The 24,484-nt window shown below is 37.2% G+C and overlaps 1 protein-coding gene across 1 annotated transcript; it reads right to left on the bottom strand.

The window, feature by feature from the left end:
• Positions 1-4,455: 4,455 nt before the first annotated feature.
• On the bottom strand, positions 4,456-24,400 carry scn12aa (sodium channel, voltage gated, type XII, alpha a). The gene is made up of 24 exons (XM_060870203.1): positions 24,327-24,400; positions 22,611-22,739; positions 20,619-20,710; positions 20,057-20,299; positions 19,806-19,869; positions 18,101-18,242; positions 17,803-18,000; positions 17,430-17,636; positions 17,002-17,337; positions 16,771-16,903; positions 16,235-16,473; positions 15,180-15,353; positions 14,707-15,063; positions 13,609-14,031; positions 12,794-12,908; positions 12,166-12,320; positions 11,514-11,687; positions 7,999-8,121; positions 7,546-7,818; positions 7,358-7,411; positions 7,121-7,262; positions 6,911-7,011; positions 6,551-6,821; positions 4,456-6,003 (listed from the first exon to the last, which is right to left on the bottom strand). The coding sequence occupies exons 1-24, from the start codon at positions 24,395-24,397 to the stop codon at positions 4,784-4,786; spliced, it is 5,436 nt and encodes a 1,811-aa protein (XP_060726186.1). The 5' UTR covers positions 24,398-24,400; the 3' UTR covers positions 4,456-4,783.
• Positions 24,401-24,484: the final 84 nt, after the last annotated feature.

Consider the following 24,484-nt stretch of genomic DNA (forward strand, 5'->3'; position numbering starts at 1 on the left):
AAGATCTTATTCCATTAACTGTTCCTCTGTCTCATCGACTTTCACTGTCCTCTCGGGTCAGATCCAGATGTAAGTGCTTTTGCGTGGGTGAGACTCTGCGTCTGTTTGTGTCTTTCTTTGGATTTTCAGTACTATATGAGAGAACTGTGCCTTTTTTTTTTTTATTTGGCATTATTTTATTTTACATTGTTGGGTTTCTTTAAGAGGCTAATTAACCCTACTTGACAATTATAGGCCTAGTCAAATTTTTGAAATGTACGTTATATAAAGGTTTGTCCCAAAAAATCATTCCTGAAGCTGAAACACAGAGAAAGATCTGGTCAACAAAAGGGTTAACTTAACTTGCATTTTTATCTCTAGCACAATCGCATAAATTTGTTCCAGCATTTGATCCTTACGTTGGGTCATATATGATGCACACAACACAACCTGCTGTTTCTCTTAACACCGATGATGGAAACTGCTTTTTATAACAATCTTGGTGCAAGGCAAACCCATTAGTGTAAACATATTTATTCACTGACAGCTTTAATTTAATTCATCATAAATGGATAAAAAGGGATTCAGCAGGCAGAAATCCTGTCCTCCTTCAGTCAAGGTTCCTCTGAGCCTACAATCTGAAACAAACAACCAGATTAATTGTAATCCATAAAAATGGACTTTAGGATTTATATTCCTGTGTGCATTCGCAGCTAATTTCTCCAAATAATTCTATTCCTTTGAAAAGTCTACATGACTATAAAGACAGTTATACAATACACAGTGCACAATTTGTGATGAGATACAGTAAACTGTATCAGTAGGATTTTGAACAATTCCAGTAAAACGTATTAAATGTTTACACGTAAATGTAGCCAGCAACAGTCAAATTCAATGAATAAGACGTGTCTTTCTTTTTTTTTTTTTTTTTTAAATAAAAGATAATGGAAGAACCGCCTACACACCTCCTTCACTTTATCTTTCCCCCCTGAAATGAGTCTAATGGCTCTGAAGAGTATATATGGCTTAATGTGGCTTTTCTCTATCACAGCACTCACCACTTAAGACAAAATGAATGCACAGCTCATTGTGACCCTCTGAGTCTCCTGTCTCTGCTTCCCACGCTTTTTCTTTCTTTTGTTGTCTTTCTCAGACTCCCTCTTCATGCAAACATTTCAATTCCTGTTTCCTGTTTCTTTGTCTATGGCTCTTTTTTCTGAACATGGATAATATTTTTATTTATTTTATTTCTTGTGTACATCAATATTGATTCCGGTAACAGATAGAACATGCATGCTGTTATAGGAAAATAATCAACGATGCTGTGATGAGATGGATGGATGGACGTTTAGTTGGATGGATGTTTAGATGGATGCATGGGTGGATGGACATTTAGATGGATGGATGGATGGATGGATGGATAGCTAGATGGATAGCTAGATGGATAGCTAGATGGATAGCTAGATCTTTATTGATCATATAGGATACAAGTTCATTATTTTTCTATAACACTACAATATGCCAACACTTGCAATTCAAAGAGTTACTAATCAATGACAATCATCCTGTCACCAGTTTCTTTTTTTTTTTCTCTCTTCAAGTTAAAAAGAGAAATCTTAAAATCTGCTTATCATGTTATCAAGAAACTTGGTTTATTTGGCACACCCACCAAAGTAAAAGAACCTTCTTATAGAAACCATCATGTATTGGAAGAAGGGGATTAACATAAACTTGTGATTTGAAATAGAGATGAAATGAATGTCAGAGCTGCTATTACAGAAAATGAATCAACCTTCGATGAGAAAAAAGGATTCAATAGGAATGAGGTATCATGTGCTACTATGTGCTTCACCCCAGTGTAAACTTTTGACCCTGCCACAAAGTCACACTCCATCTGTTAGCAGCTCTGGATTATGAAAAATATTATTTAAAAAACACCACCACCACTGAATGCAGCTCAGTTTTTTCTGTTGTTTAGACTCCTTTCCCTTATTTTTTATGTATATATATATATACGCATGTATATATATATGTGTGTGTGTGTGTGTATATATATATATATACACATATATACACACACACACACACTTACATATACATATATCTTAATGTGATGTTTGGATTGTATTCACACAATTGTACAGGGCTGTAACATGTGCAAGTGCGTTTTTGTAATTAGTAATAGTGCATTTTTAATCCTCCATAATATTTTCCGTCCAGTAAAGCTTAATCCTGGCCACATGTTCGGACACTTTCACATCATATCATTTACCAAAGTACATTCATAAACAATTCATTTATATTCAGTGATGATGATGATGATGATGATATTAAAAGGAATGTTTGTGTTGTGTGAAAACCTTGATTTTTCTAGACGTTTCTGTAAAACTGCTTATCCAGCTTAAAGCACCACTGACTTCCTGCTCATGTGTGTATTATGGAGAAAGGGAGAGCTTGACAGAAACGTGTGTGTGTGTTTGCATATGTAATTAAAAGAAAATCTTTTTTTTTTTCCTCTCTGCACTGGGATAATCCTCAAGGTCCAGCTGGTCACATAGGGATTTGATCACGCTCTTCATGGCAGGAGAAGGTTAAGCTCTTAGGCAAAGTGCTAAATTGGCCGCCATTTTTAAAGCCCAAAAAAGGCATGTCGATTTCCCAACTCAAGGTAAACCAGTCTAAAGACTAGCACTAATGTTAGACTGCAATTTCAATTGCAGTTGAAAAGGTTAAAAGATGATCCCACCATAGTGGACCTCTGTCAGTGCAGACCGATGAGTGTTCAGTTTTCACATATTCATTTTAACATAAATTAATGTAAATTAAGAGCTCGGCATTGTTTTATGAACTGGTGATTTTGTTGCATTGAACAATGCAGTGTACACTTTTAATGACGGTGCATCCTTGTAGAATCAGACAAGTTTTGTGTGTTTGAACGGATGTATTATAATTTAATATCACCATCGCTTCAATCCAGTGTTGTAAAGTTTTTATCGGGTTTAAGAATAAATTCAATAATATTAATAACCTTATAATTCTAAGGCCACAATTCATTTTTAAATTGTCCCAGGAAAAGCTTATAAAAGACCAAAGTTTGAGATTTCTTCAATAAATGCTGCTATTCGAGCACATTTAAACACCTCACTTTATATAATGCCTAATTAATGTTTTGTTTAAACAAAACCTATAGAGAATATATATATGTATGTATGTATGTATGTATGTATGTATATATGTGTATATATATATGTGTGTGTGTATATATACACACACACACATATATTATTATATATATTTATATATATATATATATATATATATATATATTTATATATACACACACACACACACACACACACACACACACACACACACACACACACACACACACACACACACAGGTGACAAAAGAAAAAAATAAGTCTTGGAGAAAAAGCAGCCTTCCTAAAGACCAATTCTATTAAAATAGAAATGTTGCATTATTGTAGAATAAAGGTAGAACTCTGTATTGACCTGCCATCAAAATGAACCCCTGCATAAACCACACAGTGTAACAGTCACTTGTCCATTAATTTGTCCCCTGTTTAATATAGAAACGTTAAATAAATTAATTCATTCATTTTGACGTATATTATTCATTTCCCATAAACTCTTAAAACTAAAGCTGCAAAGAGAGTAAAACAGTAAACTGTTCCGAACCACCTTTTTGCTTAGTACCATAAAGAACCATTTTCTACTTTTTGTACTATATATTCTTTTACGTACTGGAAAAGTTATAGGGATGTTAAACTTATTTGATACCCTGACAAAAAAAAAAAAAAACCCAAAACATTTAAGAGCCTTTATTTTTAAGAGTGTAAGGTGTAGTGAGTATATGTGAAACAGAATAATTCTTACAGTGTTGTATCAGAGCTGTTAATATGGCTCCTGAAGCACAGTTTTCCCCAAGCTGAGTTGTGTGTATAGAGACACAACAACCATCAGCAGGCACATTTTTCAAAATCTCATCGTGAACATAGCCCTAAAAATCAATTTGATATCCTATGCAGAAAAGGTTCACACTCAAATCCAAGCTATAATAGCATCAATGCAAAGTTTCTACAAAGTAAAATTATGTTTTATGTACCTTTAAATGATTTTTTTTCTATTTACATTAGTAAGATATCAGCATTATGTGTTCATGGTCACAACCTTATACGTTAGACTTCAAGTAAAAATATAAATAGTTACATTTCCAGTGTTGGATCATACATAGTGTATATTTAATCCTTGAAAAATTCTAGAAAAACTTTTTAGATCATTGCTGAAAAATATGAGAGGGGAAAAGGTTACAACTTAATCAATATTTTCAATTCAACAACATCTGTGCATGATCTTATTGCAAGGTAAATACTAGCTACCAAAAAGCCATTGTGTCTATAAAGAACATGTTCTGGATTTTCATCCATTCTCTGATATAATGAACATGATACCATTCTACAAAATGGATTTCCAACACAATAGGGATTATCCAGAACTCCACCTTACTGACTGTCACAGTCTAATCTTGATCAAGCAAACAAATGGTCCATCTTCAAGATTTGGGCTGGTGATCGCTATGTGAGACTATCCTTGATGCATCCTGATATATCAGGCTAATAGTATGGCTTTTAAATGGTTGGAGCATCATAGGAGTCAGAGAATGTGTCCGTGTGCTCAGGAGTCCACTGTAGTTTGGTCTATATGCCTTTGTATATTCCAGCATACTATGTGTTTACAATCCAATCTTGAAAATGTTCTTCCTGAAATAAAAACTAAGTAGTACTTACACAAAAGTTTCTTCAGTGTTGTAAGACTCACAAGCTGCAAGGTTCCTGGAGGCTGGTATCAGCACCTGGTACAATCTAACTGGAGCCATAGAGACAGCTTCATAGGAAGGAGGGGAGCAGTGCTGAGACTCCACAAGAAGCTCCTCCTCAGGGTCATAATGCTCTTTAATCCTATGTGCAATGAGCCCCTGCATTTTCTGAGCATGCTCCATATCCACTGATGCCTCTTGGTTGATTTGTTGGTACATATAAGAAGCATTCTTTATCTGCCGCCTGACCAGGTGCCTCCTGTATGCCCGCTGGATCATGGTGACTGAGACCTCCTCCTGCTTTCGCCGGAGTGTGGTGGTAATGGGTTCGTAGGAGGTCTTAGACGGGTTGGATATCATAAACTTCTCCTCCATCTGTTGCTTGAGGGCATCCATCTCACCTGATTCACCCAGTACACGTTTGGTGAAGGCAAACAAGATGTCTAAGCAGTGGATCTTGTCTCCACTCACCATGGGTAGATCCATTGAAATCAACTTGAGCTTGTTTGGTTTGGCAATTCGCAGGGGCTCTGAAAGTGCGTCAGCAAAACTGGAAAGCTTCGAGTACTCAATGAAATGCGTTGCTTCCATATCAAATTTCTCCCATACCTCGTAGAACATCTCAAAATCATCCTCACTGAGGGGCTCAGTGCTCTCCTCTGTGGCCACACTGAAGTTCTCCAATATGATGGCAATGTACATGTTAACAACTATGAGGAAGGAGATGATGATGTAACTAACAAAAAAAGTAATTCCCACAGACGGGTTTCCGCAGTTGCCCTTTGTATTAGTACCTGTGTTGACGAAGTGTGGGTTACATTCCTCTGGCGAGTTGCTTAGAATGGGATCCAGTAAATTGTTCCAGCCAGCAGAGGTGGTAATCTGGAACAGGCATATAATACTGTTTCCAAAGGTTTCAAAGTTAAACATATCATCGATCCCGCCATGCTTCTTCACATAGGCAAAGTTGGCCATCCCAAAAATGGCATAAATAAACATGACAAGGAACAGCAGAAGGCCAATGTTAAAGAGGGCTGGCAGTGACATCATTAAGGCAAAGAGTAACGTCCTTATTCCTTTAGCTGCTCGTATGAGCCGTAGGACCCGTCCTATTCTGGCCAGCCTGATCACCCGAAATAAAGTTGGAGACACGAAGTATTTTTCAATTATATCAGCCAGGACAATTCCTATAACAAGAAAACATAATAACATGCAACCGTGAGGACCAAAAATAATGTCATATTAGGATGATGATCCCTAGCCTTAAAGGAAAAGGGTTCTTCACAGGTTTTTGTACGCGTACCAATTTTTAACAAAAAACTAATGTTTTGCTAAAGGCATTAAACAGTCTGTTGTTGAGTTTGTTATAAATCCTTTAAAAGATCCCCCAGAAGAACACTTCAGGGTGCTAGATGGAAAGAATGTAGCTCTGTACAATGTAAAATTTTCCATTATTTATCAAATGCTGCGTCATTGTTTCCATGTTGATTTTTATTAATTTTTTTAAAAACAATGCAATGTGGGTTCAGGGAGGAGTTTTGACTCTCAGGTATAATTTTGTTTCAGTGTAGTTGAGTTATAACTTGGGATGTCCTGTATAATAATGTCATTACTAACTACAGAGCTTAATAAAAATATAGAAAGTATACTAATAATGACCATGGGCTTGGAAACCAACTATGCAGTGAGGAACATAATTGTGCAAAACCAATTAAGCAATTTGTCGATACCCACCAACAATGGACAGGATGACCACTACAAAGTCAAAGATGTTCCAGCTGATGGTGAAGAAGTAGCAGCGGAGAGCAAAGATCTTCACGACGCATTCGGTGCTGAAGATGACGATGAACGCGAGGTTGATATTGTTGAGAATGTGCTCCATTCGAGGTGACTGCTCGTCCGTCTCGAGCATCATGGTGATCATGTTCAAGATGATGAGCATCATGATTGTGATGTCAAAGGCTTGCTTGGAGACCAAATCAAAGAAGAATCCTTGCAGAATATTCTTCATTCAAAGACCAAATAAACATGTTAGCAGCTATAAGATTAGTATCTATTAATATCAACACTGAATACGGGAAGACACTTTTTTACCGTCGGCCTCGGTATGGGCTTCTGCGGCTTTTTTGACCCCAGTTTTTTCATGGCGTTATAATACTTTTTCTGTTCCTCGGTCATAAAGATGTCCTGTCCACCTTAAAATGACAAAATAATATCATCTTTATGAACTATTTTTATAAAAATAAAATTTTTTATTTCTATTAACTACAAATATTTTTAGCTCGATCAGCAAGGCATCAGCACCTATCTTTCTCTTCTGCTGATTGAAGTTGTCGATAATTACACCAATAAATAAATTTAGTGTGAAGAATGAACCGAAGATAATAAAGATGACAAAATAAAGGTACATGTACAGGTTTATCTCCTTAACAGGCTGCTCTTCTACCTGTGAAACAAGAAAATGTATGTAAAAAAAAACAAAACTAGAATATATCTTCCTGGATTATATTTAGATTGTTTTGTGGAATGATTAATGATTACCCCACGTGAATCCACTGCTGCATACATGATTTCCATCCAGCCTTTGAAAGTTGCCTGGAAATCCAGATAGTAAATTTTAGATGTTTTCACAGTAGCATTGTAGATGTAACTGAATATGAATACATTATTCAGAATGCCAACAGAAATTAAGATGCCTTTTCTAGAAAGAGAATAAATTAGTGACTTACGACTTGTAAAAGCGAGAGGTATCCCAACCCTACATTATCAAAGTTAACCTTCACCCTGGTCCAGTAGAACTGTGTGTTATTCATGGCCAGGCATTCTGATTTATTGTTGACACTTGAGGCATTATGGATGTAGCCAGTCCTGTTGACACACTTCCCAAATTTCCCAGCAAAGAGATTGACACCCATGATGCTGAATATCAGCCAAAAGATCAGACATACCAGCAGTACGTTCATGATGGAAGGGATGGCACCAATTAGTGCATTCACCACCACCTTGACAGAAAAAACATGATGTTGGACCTTGAAGTATTACAACGTTTTACCAGAGATAGTCCTGATGCAAAGGAAAATCCATGCTGTATATATTTAGAAAAAAAAGGTATAGAATGGATATAACTCGGGTTGCTAACCTGGTGGTAAGAAATCGCGAATTAAGACGAGAAAGTGCCTTACCCGCATTCCTTCGAATCTGGACAGGGCTCTTAGTGGTCTGAGGGCTCTCAGGGTCCGCAGGGATTTAATAGCTCCAAAGTCTGAGTAGCCCAGAGAGTTCGCCACCAAGCTAATTAACGATACCTGCAGATATGAAAGGAGAAAAGGAATGCACAGTGCAATCTGTGATAGACGTTAGGTTTTATTGACCTGTTCTGTTTCTTAAATCTTTACCAAAGGGTTTGAGCAACAGATTTTTTAAATAATCTATAAGGGATGGTGATATAAAACTTTAGAGTTCTAAAGAAAGTTACTGTATGAGCTATAATATCGGTAGGCGTTTATATGCTGTGGTTGCCTGTCGTATGTGAGCAGGTACGGCGTTGCATTTAAAGCGGAGCTTCTGAAAATGAGTCCAATTTAGTTGCTACAGTACATGATTAGAGAGGGATGATTAAAACATTCTGGTTGTAAATATTTACGTGCGTATAATATAAAACTTACTTATTCACATTCCATCACATTCAGTGCTCATTGTGCAGATCTATTTTTATTTTTATTGTATTTGTATTTCTACCCATCTTACCTCCTTACTTCCTTCCATAAGGAACAATCGTAAAACACATTTCACTACTTCACACTGGGTATTCTTATGTATGTGACAAATAAATTTTTGAAAAAAAAAATTTGAGTACTTACTTACTTACAGATGAGAACTTTTAAATCACCACTTTTACGATGGTGAATTGTAGAATATTATAATGAATTACCTCAGAAAATGCAAGCGTAGGTACGTACAGGTAGCAAATGTGTAAAGATGCATGAAACATGCACCATGTACTGCACCAAGAGCTGTAACTACAACTTATAAGCGGGGATTGTGCTAACACTTAATTTAAGGATCATTCAGATTTTAATTATTACTTCTGCTAGATGTCTTTCTGTTCTTCACTCAACTCACAACCTCACAACAAAAATGGACTTGAGGTTACTCGTAACCTCATTGCATGTGCATCTCACGCATGACTACTCTTATCTCAAATTATATCTGAGGTCTAAATACTGTATATTTCTGTATGAACTCCTCCTTACAGCTTTGATCCAGCTGTATCAGAACTCTGTACTAGCCATTAAGATCTCAATGCATAGTAGCACATAAGCAACTACGTACTTAAATAGCTATGTATCGGACATTTGTATAATTCTCAGATTGACAGTGAACATGAAAAGATTTGGACATCCTGCAGAAAAAAATGCAGCCAAATGATGAAACGATCCAAAGATGAGACTAAACACGCTAAAGCCAATACATGTTTTGGGACATTCTACAGGAACGTGTTTATTGGAACATTTAATAAAATTTGAAGTTGGAATTTAGAATTTATTTGTTTGGAGAAATCTGTTTCCACTCTATTCTACATTCAGAGCAGACAGCATGGTATTCGACTGTTGAATGACCCGTTACTGATGACGGATAGAAATGACATGAGGTAAATGAAGTGTTTAATGAGATGACGTAGACAAAACCAGGACAAACATGCACATATGTACACTAGATAGTGTCCATACACACATACTCAACTATATATGCATGTTCGTTATGCATATATATAAAATAGAGTGAGGTTTTTATAAAGAATTTTTTGCTCATTTAATAAAAGTCCAATTTATTGTAGAATATCGTTTTACAGTACAGATTAGTCGAGATTTAAGGCCAAAATTGCATCTGAATAAACGGATAGGATTTTTTTCGAATTTTATTTTGGAATATTTTTTGGGAATAAATTTTCTTAGCTCCAAAAATGGATAGTTCTTTATAAAAGAAAGGTATTTAATTAGAGGGATTTTGTAAAATATCTAAAGAAGATTTAATTTTCTGTGTGTAGCTCAATAACAAGCAACAATCAAACTGAAAAATCAATCATCACTAGATCAGTAATAAGTTATTAGCATGTTAGGATATATGACATTGTTCTTAACAGCTCAGACTTCACAAGCAAAAAAAAATAAAAAATACATGATCATCTATTATCAATTTTTCCTCCAGCCTTGGTAATGACTACTAAAATGAATCACCATTTTTAGTATCTTCTGTAGATAAGCCTTCCAGTTAATGAGTGCTATTTTAATGGGATATAAAGGCCAAGGTCCTGTGCGTACATATTACCAGATCAATGGTATGAAATTGAAAATAGTGCACATCGAATGCAAATAAAATGCATCTTCATCATATTCCTGGATCAAAAAAGCAAGACAGTGGCATTTATATCTCAAAATGGATCAACTGAAATCCAGCCGTGATGCAGAGAAAACAGCTCATCCTGAACAGCTACTCACCTCTGACCTTTGAACTATGAACTTACCCTATCATTAGAGGTGTGTGTAGAGATCTAAATAGGATTAAACAGGCAGGTAAGACCAGGAGATATGCAGTGATATGCAATAAACGTTTATTCACGCAGACAAAATGCAAAGGTGTGTTTGTGTGAATGTGAGTTTGTGATCCGCTCACAAATGTAACCTCATCACTTTCTCATCTTTCTCTGACCCAAATTACAATTATTTTATCCTTATGTCCTTAAAGGGTTTGTGCCATTTGTTCTGATGCTAGTTATCTATGTATTGTGTGTTTGCTAATCAACACGCCAACACTGTTATTTGTTTAAAGGTGGGGTGCACGATGTTTGAGAAATGCTTCAGAAAACTGAGTCGGGCCGACAAACAAAACAAACATGTAGCCAATGAGCAGAAAGGGGAGTGTCTTCTCAATATGCGGCAGAGAGAGTGTCCAGTGCGCATGTGTGACATTAGCCGAAAGCGATTGAAACATTGACATGGCGGATACCTGCCGTTACCTCTGCCTCGGGTTCTAGGTGTTGAACGCCGTCTTCCTCATGAATCGGAGCCAATCCTTTCACGGTACCACACACAGTACTACAAAAACACATCTGTATTACCATAGTTTTACTCATTATGTTCATTTATTGATAAAAATATCCCCTCGGCCAGCTGCCCCAGCAGGTTCCACCATAATAGTTGCCTGGGTTACGTATGTATGTGAGGGGCGGAGTTATCAAAACAGGGTGACACCCATTTGGGTTAGGGGCCTGTTTGTTTTGGTGATTTCAAATGTCAACATTAGCTTACAAACATCATGCACCCCACCTTTAAGAGCAAAATGCAGCTATTGTCAGTCAGGAAACATAATTAGATCATTAAGATACCTTTAACACAATGTTTGGTTGATAGAATTTAACTCGCTTGTGGTTTTCCAGTCAGAATCTAGCACCATTATTATCAACTCATTAATAATTATTAACTTACCACTTATTAACATTAATTGGCAAACTTCATGAAAAGTCTATGAAAAGATTTTGACACACATCTTCACTGCCATTTGTGCACAGTTACTGTAACCATCCGGATACGTATGACATCATGATGTCACTAATAGCTGAATATAAATAACCTCATAAAAGTACTGTGGAGGAAAAGAATGAACTAGCTGAGAAATCAGAGCAAGGTTGTACACTTACATCCACTATCAGGAAATCCAGCCAGCACCAGTAGTTTGTGAAGTACTTCTTAAAACCATACGCAATCCATTTCAGGAGCATCTCCAACACAAAAATGTAGGTGAAGACTTTGTCTGCATATTCTAGCACCACTTTCACCACCTTCTTCTGTTCGATATAAATGTCTTCAAATGCCTGAAAAGAAATGTAAAGAATTATACTAAGTACACTCAACGCGTTTTGCACATCCTAAAAGTCAACATTTTAGCCGTAATAATATAAAAATCACATCTGGATGACAGAACAAATGTGTTTTCTTTCTTCTCATGGATTTTAAGGTGCTCACACGCAAGACAGCAATTCATTTTGGAATAATAAATAAATTTAGTTTTAAGCCTACTGTCAATTTTGGACCAAGGTGAGTTTAAATATACAACGTTCCAAACATGCACAAATGTTTCTGATTACAAAGAATTGTTACTAGACAAGGTGACTTTCATTCAACTAAAATAACAATATGCCATTGTTGTACTTATTTAATTAAAAAAAAATACAATAACAATTTATTGTGTTGCGGTTACGGTAAATTACTTTGTCTGTTGCATTTTCATTGTTTTACAATGAAAATATTTATAATCATCTGCATGTATAATTCTCTTGTGTGTTCTACTACCAGAGCTCCACTGCTGAGCAGGATCATGAAGATGATGAAGGTCTCAAACCAGCTGTGCTCCACAATTTGGTAACAGGTCTTTCTCAGCCTCCACCAGACCAGGCCTAAACCTTGGGTTGTGTTGATGTCACACCGCTCACAGTGACGCATACAGACTGAACATAACCAAGAGCAAACCACACAATAAGCATCAGGGTCATCTGGAGTTAGAACTCTGTTAGAACTCTGTACCTACACACTTGTATAAGACATGAATTTATCTTAAGAACATAAATTACAACTAATACAGGTAGTGGAATTCAACCTTAAGTAGTCTAATATGTAAAAAAAAAAAAAACATATTATGACCTATTTCTTTAGGGGTATTTGGAAAGTGTAGCCCACAGACAGCAGCCCAATCTCAGGATCAAATCAAATTTAATCAAATTTGATCAAATTTAATATGATTTTAAAACAATCTGTAGCTTAAAACAACATGTAGAAAGTGGAGGTAAGGGTTCTCATTGTGTATGTATCTAGGTTAAGCCTTTCTTAATTGAAACAATAAGAGTACAAAATATATGCTTGCGGATTTAAAATACTTCTTAAATATTATACTTCTACTTATTAAAAATTGTCCTTCACTCACAATCAGGGAAACACTCTTCTGGTTCCATGGTGTCTCCAGTTAGCAGGGTGTCCTCCTCTTCTCCTCCTGGATTCCTCAGATCCACAGTACTTCCTTCAGACAGGCTGATCACTTCCTGATAAAGGCAAAAGCCTGGTGTTAAATTCCATTTCCCATCATTAACAGCCACATCAACTGTCTCCGTATTAATACTAAGAATTATCCATCTTGAACAAAATTGGTGCTTCCCTAACACCATGAACACCTACTGTGGTTTTACTTATTTCAATTTAAAGCTACTGCTACCACCTTAATGCATTTTGTAGAGATTTTCTACAGGGGAAAATGCTTAGCATACTGTATATATCTAGTGATTTACTAGAATTATCTGCCAAAGGTGCTGTCGCAAATCTATTTCTGCTCTGTATTCCTTCACTGAGAAGTTGCTATTCTATTCCCTTCTCTTTATGATGATAAGGGTAAGAAGCAAGGGATGTAACTGAAAGACAAAGACATTTTTTTTGGAATGATCAAAAACTATTCTCAAGACAAACCAATTCAGCAATAATCATAGTAATCACAGCCACTTTGGGTTCAGAAGAAATACAGTAAAAGAGGTTTTACCTAGAACACACTCTCATTAACCAGTTATTCTGTAGGATTCCTCCACAGGGACAAACTGAAGAACTGAACTTGACATGCACTCATTCTCCATCAATGTATCATTCAAAATAATTTTGTTATTTATTTATTTTTGTATTCATTATTTGCTTAAATCCATTTCTACTATTACGCTATGTCCATAAAGTCCTCCAAAACAGTAACAATCAGCTTACTTGTTTGTTTAATTCATCTTCTGATGTCTCTGTGTCATCTTCCTCTTCCTCAGGAAACTCCATGTCAGATTCTCCGGGTGCAATTGGAACACATATGTTCAAGCTGGGATTAGTCATATAGCTGTCCTCCCTTTCTGAAGTGACATGTTTCTCTGCATAACTGCTGATTCTCCCAGCAGTCCCATTACAGTCAACATGATTAGTGCCATGACACTTGGCTGCCCGTTCTTGCTTATCCTTGTGCCAGCGTTTAGCCAGGCTTCCACTGAAGAGGTCCTTGATGACTCCCATGATCCAGACAAGACCAGCGTATATACGTGCGATGGCTATTTGTAGGTTGTTCATCTCACCATCCTCCTCTGGAGCAGACAGGTTATCTGAGCTGAAGGAGCTCAGCAGTAGAGCCAAGAATAGGTTCAGAACCTATGGACAGTGTTAGACAGAGTGATAAAATGCTTTTTTTGTTGAGAATTACAACATTTTATTGGCCTTTAGATTTGCCCATTGGGTATAGGGTGCAGGTTACCCCTTAGGACATAATAATTATCTCACAGAAAGAGACATCATTATATCTCTTTATATCATTATATCATTATATCTTATAAAGAAAATAATTATCTTTTTTCTTTCCAAGATTCCACGTAGCTAAATTATACTGGCCTAATTCCAAAAACGTCAGCTGATGCTTTATTCCAAATGTAAATTTAAATACTGGAGCTCTGATATTCACCCATTTGCCTAAGACAGTGTTCCTAAACATCTTATTGCTTGTAATTAGCTACTCCCAATTTCTCATCGCCACACTATGCTCTAAATGTTATGCTTCCCCTTTATGCCCGCCTTCCAAGCAAGATAACTATTTTAGTGGTGGTGGTCCAATGCTATATTAAAATCCCAAAGACTTATTCCTTTCCCTGCCCTTAAAACATCTAACCTGCACAAACTCAAGCAACGTAAACTATATCAAATCTATCCTGCTAATACAAATGATTTTTAAACTATTTTTATTATATGGTTAAATTTTTTATTTAACCATTTTTTATCAGTAAAGTATCATGATTGCTGCCATGCAAACATAATAATATCCTTCCAACTCACCACTAGGTTTCCAATGACCATAACCAGCATGAAGACGAGGATGCAGAGTGGCTGACCAGCCACCTCAATGCAGTCCCACATCGTCTCGATCCATTCACCACACAGTACACGGAAAACAATCAAAAATGAGTGGAAAAAGTCCTTCATGTGCCAACGTGGCAGAGTGCAGTCTGTGCTGATCTTACACACACATTCTTGGTAGTTCTTTCCAAACAGCTGCATGCCAACCACAGCAAAAATGAAGACGATGATGGCTAGGACAAGGGTCAAATTGCCCAGGGCTCCCACAGAGTTGCCGATGATTTTTATGAGGGTATTGAGCGTAGGCCATGACTTGGCCAGTTTGAAGACTCTAAGCTGAAAAGAGGATGGATGGATGGATGGACTGATGAGGTTACAGTATGCTGATGTAGGTTTTGCTAGTGTAATGTTTAATTCATATGAAATTTGCAGTTGTTCTGATGTGACCTTACCAGTCTGAATGAACGTAGCACAGATAATCCCTCAACATTGGACAGACCAAGTTCCATCAAACTTAAACAAACAATAATCCCATCAAAGATGTTCCAGCCTTGCTGGAAGTAGTAGTATGGGTCCAGAGCAATGAGCTTCATTACCATCTCAGTCGTGAAGATACCAGTGAACACCTTGAAGACAAACAATATATAGAATAAAGTATAGAATAATCAGCAACAGAAGTTCTTCATTGACAGTGCAGCTCTGGCATTTTAAATAAATTGTAGAAATGAGAAATCACTGATCGGCTAACAATGGAATTAGTCAATGAAACAGCCAAGAGGCCAAGAGTAAGAGTGAAACGTCTAGGGAGATCCACAGCTCCGATGGGAGAAACTGTTCAAAGGATAACCATAGCTTAGACACTCCACACAGCTAAATTGCAAGCTACAGTAAATCTAAATTTATGGCTCTGTAACAAAGCTCTACATTTGGAAGAAACCCACCACTGTTAATCACTTTGGTGTTACCGTTCCCACAGTGAAGCATGGTGGCGATAGTATCATATTGAGTTTTACCTTTCAGATATACTTCTCTAAATAATCCCATCCGGTTATTGTGAACACTTAAATGCTCATGAAGTAAAAGTGAAGAATAAATGGTCATCATTCATGGGCCAAGGACTTGAGTTTGAGGACTTGATGTTCTGAACTAGATGCTTCATATGTCAGGTTTTAGCCTGGACTTTGGCCATGTGCTTTTTTGTTTACGTTCGTGTTCACGTGTCTGCCCTGCCTTTGTCTATTCCTTCCCGCCTCTGCACACCTGTCCCTTATGTGTCTAATTTTCTTTAGTATTTAGTCGGAATCCTCGTCTCTTGTCATGCCTTTGGTCTTCGTTTGTCATGTCTTTGGCCGTCTCTTGTCAAGTCTTTTGTTGTCTTTGGTCTTGTCTGTATTCCTGTTTTGTGTGTTTTAGTTAATAAATCAGTTTATTTTAGCTATCCTGCATTTGGGTCTGTTTTTATCCCCGCATCGCTGACATCATAACATTATGTTCGGTGCATTCTCACCAGGTTCCCCACACTCAGCATGCCATTAAACTCCTCAGTCATGGGGTAATGCTCCAATGCCATAAAGAGTGTGTTGAGCACGATGCAGATAGTGATGGCAAGGTCCAGGAAGGGATCCATCACCATGACCTTTACTAACTCCTTCAGACCAAGCCATGCTGGAGAGCATGTCCATATCAAATACTTTTTAGCAAACACGTACCAGCAAGGAGGGCACTTCTGACGGGCCTCTTCAAATTCTAAGATACACAAATAAACATAGTTGTTAATATTTGTGCAATGGGACCTGTAAATGGCATTCTCAGAGGAATTTAATATTGCCACATGCCTTTTGGTCTATATTCTCACACTAATAGAAAGATCACCCTTCATAAATTGCCCTTCATCATAGATGAGAAATCACAAAAAATATGAATGAATAATTTAGCTCAAATATACAGTTGCCTTGCAAAATATAGATACTTGATGTCGAGGAACAATAATGACAATGAGACAATGATGAGACTAAAAGAATACACTAAAAAGTTGAAGCCCACCGTCCATGGCGTCACTGAAAAAACTGACTGAGCTGAGTTCTCGCTTCCGGCTGGACGGCAAATCTTCTACCTGCTCTTGCTGAATGGATTTGGATTTGACTTCATTAGCATGATCTTCTAAACATGCCAGCTCCTGTTAGTCACAAGAGATATGGTGTATACTTAAGGCACACATGCTTTGCATTCACAGACTAAGACTTATTTGTGTGTAAATAGTGTTGTTCATCTGACCTCTTTGACATTTTCCATGCTGTGTTCAGAAAACATGGTAGGTGTAAATGGGCTGATGCCACCAGTTCTCTTCTGGTCCAGCAAAACTTCCAGCCTGCCGTTGATGGCAAAGCTGGGTTTAATAACCTGAGAGCAGTGGCTCCTAATGCTGCTCGTGCGACGCTTGTTCCATGGTATGACTGTGGATCCTGCCCGACTCCGTCCTTCATAGAGGACACTGGTGTGATCATCAGCCTCTGAGTTTTTGTGCAGATAGAAAGTGAATACACTGCTATTGCTGCCCCGCCTTGTGCTCAAAGGATGCGAGGAGAGCGTGGCTAGGAGTGGGTACACCAACTAAAGGAAAAGATGAAGAATGAAGAAGAGCTGAATGGTGGGACTGCCTTAACTGGACTTGCAGAACTGGCTGAAATGTTCAGAAATCCAACCTTCTCATCAGGTGGATCATCCTCTGCTTCCTCTGACATGGTTCTGAATGATCTGGATCTGGATCTGGATCTGGATTGATGTTCTCTGGACCCCTGGCAACTAAATGGTGATGGAGCCATCTCTTGGAATGGACTCAGTTTGGGTTCCTTGCTTTGTTTTCCTAATGTCTGGTTGGAATCATTCAGAATGACTATTTCCAATTGCTTCTAAATACCACAAATCAGTTTTATAATCAGATTTATACCAAGTGCATCCAGTCATCATCAATTACAAAGCAATGCATGAGTGTTAAATAAAATGAGTCTAATCAGATACATAGGTGCATCCTAAATTGTTTACAAATAAACATTTCTGTAAACAAATGTGTAATACCCTCTGTTCTCTGTGAAGCTGTTCCATGGCCAGCTGGAACTCTCTCTCTTTTTGCCAAGCCTCAGCAATGGTGGCCTGGTTTTGTTCCTCATACGCCATGGCCACCACAGCCAGGATCAGGTTTACAAGATAGAACGAGCCAAGGAAGATCACCAGCACAAAGAAGATCATGTACGTTTTACCAGCTGAACGTAGAGTCTGCCAGAAGAGAGAGGACCAGACATAAGCATGAATTAATTTAATTTTCAATCATAGTGGCATCATACATTTTCCACTCAGCAATAAAACAACAGCCTACTTGGTGGTAGAGGTTTTCCCAGTAGTCTTGTGTCATTAATCTGAAGAGTGCTAGGAAGGCCCAGCCAAAACTGTCAAAACTTGTGTAGCCATAGTTTGGGTTTCTCCCCATCTTCAAACATTCAAACCCATCGGGACACTTTCTGTTATAACGCAATAATAAACAATTACAAAGGATCACTAAGGAAAGAAATCATTTCTTACTTATGTCTATAAACACGAAGGACCATTGAGTTTTACTGGATAAAAATTAAACCAGTTTGGTTGTTGTAATGCTTCACTTTGTCATTGTGTATTCACACAAGTTTAAATCCTGACAATGCTACAGTCATCCATGTCTGGGAGTCAAAAAGAGCGCATTTTGGTGCTGTTTCATGAGTGGGAAAGATGGTAGATGGTATTATTCTCACTTACTCTCATTCAGTCGGCAGGATAATAGCCATTACGTTTAGTAATGCGAGTATAAATAGCGGGAGGGGAGCCTCAGTATACAGGAAGTGCTAAAATTTGAGAGATATGGAATAAGATGCAGATAAGATTCTTCTGATGAATGGTACAGATACAGAAGGAACTGGTTAGGATATTATAATCTACAAACATTGTTTCTGTCAAGTCATTGATGAGAATGAAAGAACTAGGCATTAGCAAAGCTCTGCTCTGTCCAGGGTTGCTATGCATTTAGACATACTCAGAATCGCTATAGTAACAGAGACCTGGAGGCGGTGGCCAGCAGACACTGTGGCAAAAGTACCTCTTGGAAGCTGCCTCTCCATAGTAGTGTTTGTATGTCTGCATCTCTGGCAAACAAGAAGTGTTTTTGATTCTCTGATTGCATTGAGTAATTTGATGCATGTCCACTTCTAAGTGACTACTTTTTGATTCCTATGAGAGTCTGTGCCAGTGCTTATAACTGATCCTTAGCCTACCTCTATCCAAAAGGGCACGAGGACTCAATACATAGTTTAATCATGATTCAATCAACCGATCTCAACTCAACTGAACACCTATTGGAAATTTTGAAATGACATCAAAACCATTAAAATGTAGGGAATATAATTTTAAAGAACAGTCTGCCATTAAAATTCCAGAGACTTCAATTCGTCCTTTAAATTGTCCAATCCCTTACTAAGAGAAGATCAAGAGGCACAGTGAACAAAAGACATAACGTGGTCACAGAGGCTGAAAAGGTGACAATGTGTTTGTGTAAGCATAGAGAGAGAGAGAGAGAGAGAGAGAGAGAGAGAGAGAGAGAGAGAGAGAGAGAGAGAGAGAGAGAGAGAGAGAGAGAGAGAGAGAGGAGCTATAATCCCTAGTGTTATGCTAGATGGCTATTATCAAACCTACACAAGCTTAGCAGGACCAGATGTGAGCAGGTCCTCTACATAGTATTGTCTATGAACTGTAAGATAATGCTGTCTATAGCTGAAAAATTAGAATCCAGCTCCACAAGCATGCAAAGAGAATGATAATATACAGAATGTTTCACTGGGATTTATGGGATTATCCATTAAAGGATACTGAACTCACTGTTGCTCAGATCATTTGACTGCTCTTTGTTTTATAATTTAGGATTTAATGTAAATGATTATGCAAGACTCAACTGAAAGAGAACAATAAAACAGTACAAACTAAACAAAACAAGAAAGTGACACAGTTTACTTAAGCACACAATTTAGTTGAATCAAAAACATGGTGTTCTCACATACCCAGCATCACTGCTATATCCACATATTAATGCGTCCTTGGCTCCTTCAATTATGTAGAAGTTTTCTGAGGAGATAGTGAACAGTGCATTTAATGCCAAGAAGAAGACGTTCCTTTAATGTGTCTAAGAGGGCATTACTGTCACGATCATAATTACAAGAGCATTATCCCAAACTTATCATATCGCTTAAAACTATTTTATTATGTCTCTAAACATGGCCTAACATTTCAGTGCTAATAAAACCCATTGTACCTTCACTGCTAATAAAGTCCTTTATGGAGTGCCAAGTCTTGTTGTTACAGTAAAAGCTTCCATTTCCTGGGTAGGTGGAATTGACACAGTGAGCAGTGCTGCGGACACATTTCTGCCTTAGGACACCCATGAAGAGCTGAAGACCAATCAGAGCAAAGACACTAAGGCAGAAGACAGTCAGGATCATCACGTCTGCCAGCTTCTTTACTGACTGAATCAGAGCTCCCACAATGGTCTTCAGACCTGGACAGGCACAATGCAAAAACATGTATGTAAACTTAACTGTGATGTAGCCAACAGCTATCAATTAACTCTGACTTAAACCAGTCTGTCTACCAACCAAGCCACAAAGTCACCGAGATAACATTTTTATGCATTGCCTTGCTGATACCCGATTGGCTGACTGGATAATTGCATGAACAAGAAGGTGTACGCTTTGTGTGTAAGTGTATTCAGTTTGTATCACTCTAAGACACTTTATCCATACCCACTCTCAGAGCAGTGTCTGATATATGTATAGCATCTGTATGTGATTCTGTCAGCAGTGTGTAACAGCGCTTACCTGGGATGACGGATATGGTTTTCAGGGCTCGAAGGACTCTGAAAGTTCGTAATGCTGAGACATTACCAAGATCCACAAACTCTGTCACATATCTATAAAGAGTGGAAATCAGATGCACATAAGAGCTAGCCCCCATCCTCATTGTAATAAACAATGCAATGACAAAAGTGCAAAAAGGGCTCGGTGCAACTTTTCTTATCCCAGACCTATTATTTACCTTGACCAGGAATGGAACGTCTGGTATATCTTTTTTCCTCACTCTCAGAAAAAAAAAATTAAATTGTACATTCCCTTGATGCTGGTGTGGTATTCGCAAACTTTGGCTTTACCCTGAAGTCCATTTATGCTCCCTAATCTGTTATCTACTGTAAGTTTACAGGTGTAAAAGATAGATATTAAATGTACAAAAAATGTATCAGTGAAGGTACCAACCCAGCAACACAGAAGCTACAGTACAGGTTGGTACAATTTTTTTCCACATAGTATATTACAGAGTATCGTTTTAAAATGGTGATGATTGGAACACAGATTGTGAAACAGATTGTTTACTGCATCTGTGAGTTTAGGGGTGCCTTGGGGATCAGCTCTGTGTTTTTCCATTCTTAATGACAATGAGCTTCGTTTCAACCACTAGGCCACTGATGACATCCAGATATATGCAGCACTCGCACTGCACCCCGCACCCTCCGATCTACCAGCACTGCTCGACTGGTTCCACCATCTCTCAGGGTAAGAGGCAAGTATACTACAAGACTCATCTCTGTTCTGGCACAAAGGTGGTGGAACGAACTTCCCCTAGAAGTCCGGACAGTTGAGTCACTGGCTATTTTCAAGCGGCGGTTGAAGACCTACTTATTCAGGAAACACTTCAACTAGCACTTCTTTCCTTATCTTTTGCATTAAAAAAAAAAAAAAAACTTTGACACTTTTTCATTGTAACTCTGAACAAATGTTTTAAACTCATGGTATCTTAAGTATGTAACTTAGTGAGCCAGCATTAATGTATTCAATGTTAGAGAATTAAGCACTTATGTACGTCGCTCTGGATAAGGGCGTCTGTCAAATGCTTTAAATGTAAATGTAAATGAAAATGTAGCACCAACACCATAACCGCCATTCAACAGTGTGAATTGGCAAGAAAATTTTGCATATCTAAAGTTCCTAGTAAGTAACAATTCTTTCAAAATTTCAAAAGCTCAAACGAAGGACGTGCATAGTCGCATATGAAATAGCCATAATTATTAAAAAAGAGTGATTGTTTTCTAACATTTTATCCTTTGTGCTAACGTTGTGCTCCTTTGTACTTTCCCGTCATTAAATGTCTCTCTTCTCTCCTACCATTTTTCTGGCAGCTAATCCACAGCTTTAATTTGGTCAAGCTCTAATGCTGCATATGTAGGTCATGTAAAAATTGGCTCACTGGCTACCTGCATTCTCTCAAATTCTCTCACTCTTAGATTTTTTACTCTTTAACAGTATGAAATGGTGTCTCTCACTGTTGCTATTATCCACCTCTCAGTTAAACATCACTCACGCTTTCATTTATTTTTTCCTTTTCTCCTTTTTTTTCTTGAATGTAGCTGCCCCTGTTTTGTGTAGGTTTTTTTTTTTTCCAGAACCACTGACAGAAATGACTTTTGGGACACGGCATCAGTAATAATAACCAGAAAACGGCAGATGCTGTTCAAATTACAATCTGCAGCGAATAAAAAATAACAAACTAAGTACAGTAGGTTTGAGAGAAAGTGTGTGATTAGAAGTATGCAGTCTTTTGCTCCAGTTCTGCCACCACACTTCAGTATAGCTGAAACCTGGATTATGATATTATACACAATTATTTGGAGATTTACAAGCAAACGGGAATTATATATGTAATTATATATCATTATAACAGCATTAATATAGTGTGCATAAGCTGTATATATACACAGCGTTAATATACTGCATATATAATGTTTTATATATACAATATTTTACAGCATTAATACTTACGCCATAACAATGACGCTGAAGTCCAACCAGTTCCATGGATCTCTAAGGAATGTAAAGGGTCCAATACAGAATCCTCTTGCCAAGATCTTAATGAGTGACTCAAACGTGTAAATCCCAGTGAATGTATATCTGAGCATAAAAATAGGGCAAAACAGAGGGGAAAATATAAAGTGATGATTCTAAATGATAGCAGAATTTTATGATCTGACAGAATGGGGTGAAATTATTCACAGCAGCCCAGAGAGAAATAACTAGCGTATTCAAAGGTTTTTCATTTAGCTTTTACAGACAAATGTATTTTTATAATGAATTCTAATGAAGTGGACATTTTATTCAATATCAGCCATCACATATTCATTGTGCAATGACATCCTTCACATAGATTACATACATTTCTAATGTATCATTCGGAAGTAGAATTTGACACTCTTATCAAGTGACTTCATTCTTATTAGAGGTTATGAGTTTTTTTTTAATGCTCTAAAGCATGCATTAAATATAGCTGCAATTAGCTCCTGGCTGTTTAGAAGGCGTAACGAGGGATGGTGGGTGCTAGCAAATCAGCATGCTGCATGCCAAGTCACATTCTCTCCCACCTTATCCGCATGCACATGGTCATTAAAGGTCGATGCATGTTAAGATACATCTATATGAGTAAGCTGTGAAAACAGCACCGTATTAATCTTGGAAATGTACTCGTTATTTATATTCCAGCTGAACAGCAAGCACTTCTTAAGGCGAGACACTACAGGAAAACGTGAGATTTAAACAAAAAATAGATATCATGATCATTATTTGCGAATTAATAGCTTTTTTTTTCATGGAACGTTCTCAAAATGTACGATTTATTAATGCAAATGAGACTTGAAAAAAATTCCAATTTGTAACAAAAAAATAAACATGTTTATCAATTCAATATGAAATATTAACTATTAATTAAGTGATAATAATCCAAGAATCTAATAATAATTAACATTTTTGGGAACTTCCTCTGTTATAGACTTCTAAATACAAATAGGAATAAGTATGAACAACACATTGTGTTTCTCCTTGTAGTATCTTGCCTGAAAGTGTATTATTAAAGATCCCTAATAAGAAATGTCTAGCAGTGGAATCTATATTGATTCCTTTGTTTGCAGAAGACAAACATAAAACAAGTCCATACTGTCTTTTATACTTTTAAAGCTTGCTAACTTAGTACACCCTGTAACACAAGTGGTCTAAAATGACTGAGATGAAGACTTGTTTGTGTCGTATGACACGTTTCCGTGTGTCAAAGATGTCAGAAGTTCCTTGATGCACTTGCTCAGCTGATTACAGAATCCTTTAATAAGATAATAAGTGAAGGTGGTGACCACAGTGTTTAGTGGCATGACAGCAAACGGACAAAGTGTAGTTTCATTCGAAGGCAGCATTCCAATTGTAGCACACAATGTAGTGAAAAAGTGTCTTACCAAATCAGGATCATCCAAGCAGAGCAATCCAGTGATGAAAACTCAATTTAATATTAGAAATTTTAAGGATTTGAAACTTATATTAAACCACATCATGCTGCAGATTATTGAAAAACTCACAAATGACTATTTATTATAAGGTATATTACTCAGACATCCTTTGCAAGCCATACATAGAAGATTTTTGGTAAATTAACCTACATTTGAATTAAGTTAAATAATTAATCAACAGGAAAAATAAGTATGTAATTTAAATACTCACTCCAGATACTTGGTCCATTGCGCAGGGTCCGACATGGCCATAAAGAAACAGTTGGTCAAAATCGTGCACATTATGAACAAGCTAAACAGCTTAGGGAAAAAGTTAAGGAAGTAGTGAAAAAATATTACTTATATTAAAGTTAATTTGTCATACAGTTA

Source organism: Tachysurus vachellii, chromosome 1 (assembly GCF_030014155.1).
Source record: "Tachysurus vachellii isolate PV-2020 chromosome 1, HZAU_Pvac_v1, whole genome shotgun sequence".
Lineage (NCBI taxonomy): Eukaryota > Metazoa > Chordata > Actinopteri > Siluriformes > Bagridae > Tachysurus > Tachysurus vachellii.

What these genes read in the sequence shown, in the direction of transcription:
- scn12aa (XM_060870203.1), bottom strand. Translation starts at nt 24,397, where the DNA reads ATGTGCACGATTTTGACCAACTGTTTCTTTATGGCCATGTCGGACCCT. An exon ending in AGCTTCACAGAGAACAGAGG is followed by an intron (nt 17,637 to 17,802) that starts GTATTACACATT and finishes TGTGGTATTTAG; the next exon opens with AAGCAATTGGAAATAGTCAT. An exon ending in CCAGATTCGAAGGAATGCGG is followed by an intron (nt 7,819 to 7,998) that starts GTAAGGCACTTT and finishes TTTTCTGTCAAG; the next exon opens with GTGGTGGTGAATGCACTAAT.